The sequence below is a fragment of the Leishmania donovani genome, chromosome 7 (assembly GCF_000227135.1).
Source record: "Leishmania donovani BPK282A1 complete genome, chromosome 7".
NCBI classification, from domain to species: Eukaryota; Euglenozoa; class Kinetoplastea; order Trypanosomatida; family Trypanosomatidae; genus Leishmania; species Leishmania donovani.
In genome coordinates, this window is record NC_018234.1 from 572,826 (window position 1) to 576,934 (window position 4,109).

The window sequence follows — 4,109 nt, forward strand, 5'->3', positions numbered from 1 at the left end:
AGGAGGCTGTCGAGGCAAGGCGCTTACTCAAGCAGAGGGCGCAGGCCATCGCGGGAGAGCTGAAGGCGAAGGCGCAGACGAGCGGCAGCGCATCTAGCCGGTCGCAGCAGCTTCGCCCGGAGGATTCGGGCCCTTCGATTGTGCGCATGGCGCCGAAGCCGATCGCTAAACCAAAGCCGCCCACGCAGTCGGAGAAGTAGTGGGTAGCACGACGTGTGCAGCTGCGTCGAGGAAGGCGCGCGGCATGCGTGTGCATGAGCTGGATAAATCGAGTAAAGACCAGACGGAGACGAACCCGCGTGCGTTGTTCTTATGCGTGTCTGTCTGTGGACACGCCAGAATGCCGTCCGCTCACGCTAGCGCGGCACAGAAGAAGAACGAGCTCGAGGCGCAGCCACTCTTTTTGCCCGAAAAGGAACTCCTCCTCCGCCACCTCCCTTCTAGCGAGCGTATCGTTCCCTCTCTTGGACGCCAGTATTACGGCGTGGCTTCGCTCCTTTTCTTTATCTCTCTGCTGCTTACGGTGAGCTGTCGGTTTCGTCCTGTGCTCTTCTCCATCTGTTCATTCACCTGACTCCTATTCGACTTTGATCTCCCACATACACTCGAGCACGCGCCTACTCACTACTGAGTCCATCTGCGCGTGCACGCCCATCCGCCGATATCGTTACGCACTTTTCCTCGAGATCGGCTTCTGTTTTCGCTTTCATATAACTTTAAAATCTTTCCTTGAAGCAAGATGATGCGCCGTGTGATCGCCCAGCCCGTCGCCCGTCGCGCGGCGGCCGCCTCCAGTGCGCTCGTGGTTGCCCCTCGCCAGGCCTCCACTGTCGCCCTCTCCGTCCAGGGCCTGCACTACGTCGGCACCGGTCTCGCCGCCATCGCCCTCGGTGGTGTTGGCTTGGGTATCGGTGCCATCTTTGGCTGCCTGCTGATAGGCTGCGCTCGCCAGCCCAACCTGACCAAGATGCTCTTCAACTACGCCATTCTCGGCTTCGCGCTGACGGAGGCCATTGGCCTGTTCGCGCTGATGCTCGCCTTCCTCATGCTCTTCTCGTAGGGTACTTGACGTCTGCGTGATAATTCCGTAGCAGCAACGAAGACGGACAGAAAAGGAACTCCTCGGGGGCGGCCGTGAGGCAGAACACCGTCGGGGTAGGGCGAGGGACGAGTAATGCCGCAAACGGTGGGCGACGAAGACATGAGAGGAGAAAGCGACCGCCGAGTGAATCGACCGTGTCGGCATCTTCTTCACGTTCGCTGCTCGCGCGTGCTTGCCGTGAGTCTGCCACTGCTCATCCCTCTCCCTCAGCAGTGGTCTTGCGTGCCACATTTCACCCCGCCCCGCCTCCCCCCCGACCTCTCCGTGTGTCCACAAGCTCCCCTTTACGTATAGCCCTCCCTCCCTCTCTCCTCTCTCTCCCTGTCTGTCTAGGGTGCCTTGTGCCGGGAGGGAGGCATGCCCGCGTGACGCTGTGCACGTGCGTGTGTGTGTCTCCGTAGCGGGTGCGTGCGGGGTGGCTGGCAGTGGCACTCTTCTTCGTTGTTTCTTTTTTTGTTTCGTTCCCTTGTGTTAGCCGTTTTCGTATTCCTTTCGTGTGCCTCTGTTTAACCTAGCGGATCTTCCCTCTCAGCGAAGTGGTGACGCGGAGGAAGGGGGAGACAGGGACGGTGCGACCGGAGGCCAGCTGGGAAGGAGTCCGGCACGCCGCCCTTGTGTGACGCCCGCCGCGGCGGCTGTGGGCACTGCTCGTCTCTCTTCCCATCTATCCTTCTCCCTGGCAACTGTATCTCTCCCTCTTGTTGTCTTGCCTTCTCTGTTGATGCGTGTGTTGAGGGTGCCTGTGGTGTCGCTGAGAGCGACACTACACAGAGCATCGTAAGCGGAGGGAAAATCAAAAAAAAACGTGAAGAACACCGGATTGCGGCGGAGGCTTTCCCCACTAGCTGGCGCCGCGAGGAAGGAGCGCCGCAGCTCCCGTGTGGAGTATGGTGAGATGGCATGTTGCCGTGTGCGAATCCCTTTCCCACCCTCTCGCGTCTCTTGCTGATTGCCTCAGTGCACCCAGCTCCCCGCGGCTGCGCGAAAAAGGGGCTTTGTGGACGCACCAAGACGGAAGCCCACGTGTGCTCACCGTCGTTCCCATTTGTGCTCTGCATCTTAGGCGGCGAGCGCGCACTGTTTTTTGCCCTATAATGCTGATGACTGCGGCGGGAATGGCGCTGTGAGAGACGGCTCTACCTCACCCTCACCCCAATCATTCTACTCCACGTATGTGTGGCTCTCTTTCGGTCTCTGGTGATGATGACGCCCGGTTTCCTTTTGTTGTCTGCGTGCACGCTGCCCCCACGCTCCACCTCACATGTGTGCACGCCGTCACACCTACGAAGCCTCGGGTGGAGTATGTCACTCAAGCATGTGGCGTCTTTTGGCGCTGTTGGTGTCTTATCGGTAGTCGGCGTACTTGGAGGAACGCGATGGCGCCGCGTCGAGCTGCGCCGCGCGGAGCTAAACGAGGAGTACACGAAGCTCATGACTGAAATGCGTACCTTCAACGAGGAGCGTCTCACCCGCGATGGGCGCCTGGCCGCCAAGGAGGTGGAGGCGAAGGCGACGGCGGAGACGGTGGACATATTATGGAGCGATCGGCTGGCGCGTTATGCGGAGGTGAACAAGGACCTGCATGCCTACCTGGCCGCCTTGCCTGAGGCGATTGGGGCACTGAAGGGTCTGTCGAACCACTATCGCTACATGTCGGAGGAGATGCCCAAGTTCATGGGGTTCGACATCGCGTGCTCCAAGATGCACAACCTGGCACTGATGCTGGAGCACGGCAAGGCGGTAGGCATTGAGCGAGTGGCGGCGGCGGTGCAGGAGATGTTTGCCGCGGAGCCGCTTGTGCAGACGGTGTGCACGAGCATCTTGGCAGCCCCGGCTCCGCCGCATCCCAGTTCGATCGCTGCGGCCAGCGCCACCTTCACGTTCTGCATGGAAGAGCTCGACCGCGCCGTGGGGAAGGTTGCTATGCGGTATGCGGCAGCACTGGAAGAGCCCCCAAATGCCACGCCTGGCATCTTGTCAGACAGTGTCCGGAAGCTTGTCGGCATGACGCGAGCAGACACGCTCAGCAAGGGGCAGCGCCAGCTTGCGGAGCGCCGAAGGGACTTGGAACGGATGCTTCGCCGTGCCCAGCGCCAGCTGCACACCGAGGAGGACATTCGGGCAGCGCTGGATTACACGAGGGAGCTGGATCAGCATCTTCAGGCGGCGGCACCGAAAAGAACCGACTTGTTGCTTTCATTGCCTTCTAGGAAGGATAACTTTCTGGCCGCCGTGCGGTCGGACAGTGAGGTGAAAAAGGCCATCCAGCAGATCAACCTGTGGCGTGACTCGGCAACCACTTTCCTGGTGCACCGCCAGGCCGAGGACGCGCTGCAGAGCTACTACTTACTCCTGGCCGAGACGCTTACAGCAGTGAATGAGTTGAAGTAGTGAAAGGGCGGGCAGCCTAACAAAGGCGATGGATCACACGCAGGAGAAAGGACGGCGCATCACCTAAGCCACACAGCAGCGAGCGCATGCTGAGGGAGGGAGAGACCGATACGCACATAGGCCACCCTCGCTGACCACACTGCGACTGTGGCTCTTCCGCTGCGCACGAGTGTGACGCCCAAGAACGGAGCGATGATGGTGAGAGTTGGTCGAATGCATCGATTTTTTTTTTTGGGGGGGGGGGGGGGGGGCAGGGGGCGCACAGAAACCACAAAGCGGAGCGGTGGATAGAAGCAGCAGCCGTCGACCGCGTCGAGCTTTTTGGCTCGCATCGGCTGCTGCCCTGCGCACGCTTCTCTCGGGGCGACCAACTTCCTCTCGCCTCCTCTCCTACCAGGTCTGAGTTGCCTGAACGGTTTGCCCGCTACTTTTGCCCGGGTCGCGCCGGCTTTCCTTCTCGACTTATCCTTTTTTTGTGTTCGATCGTACTACGTGCCGGATGATAAAAAGAGGGGGAGAGGGGATGCGCACCTCTGAGTATGACATCGCAGGGTCCAGCCCCCCATCGCCCTGTGTGGAGACGCCAAGCAGTCGCCCCCCTCCCCCTATTCCTGCC

General features: G+C 60.4%; 1 protein-coding gene across 1 annotated transcript; it reads left to right on the plus strand.

Annotated features, from left to right (window-relative positions):
* Positions 1 to 2,404: 2,404 nt before the first annotated feature.
* On the plus strand, positions 2,405 to 3,493 carry LDBPK_071290 (hypothetical protein, conserved; the record flags this gene model as incomplete). The annotated part of the gene is made up of 1 exon (XM_003858512.1): positions 2,405 to 3,493. One exon carries the CDS (start codon positions 2,405 to 2,407, stop codon positions 3,491 to 3,493), a length of 1,089 nt encoding a protein of 362 aa, XP_003858560.1.
* Positions 3,494 to 4,109: the final 616 nt, after the last annotated feature.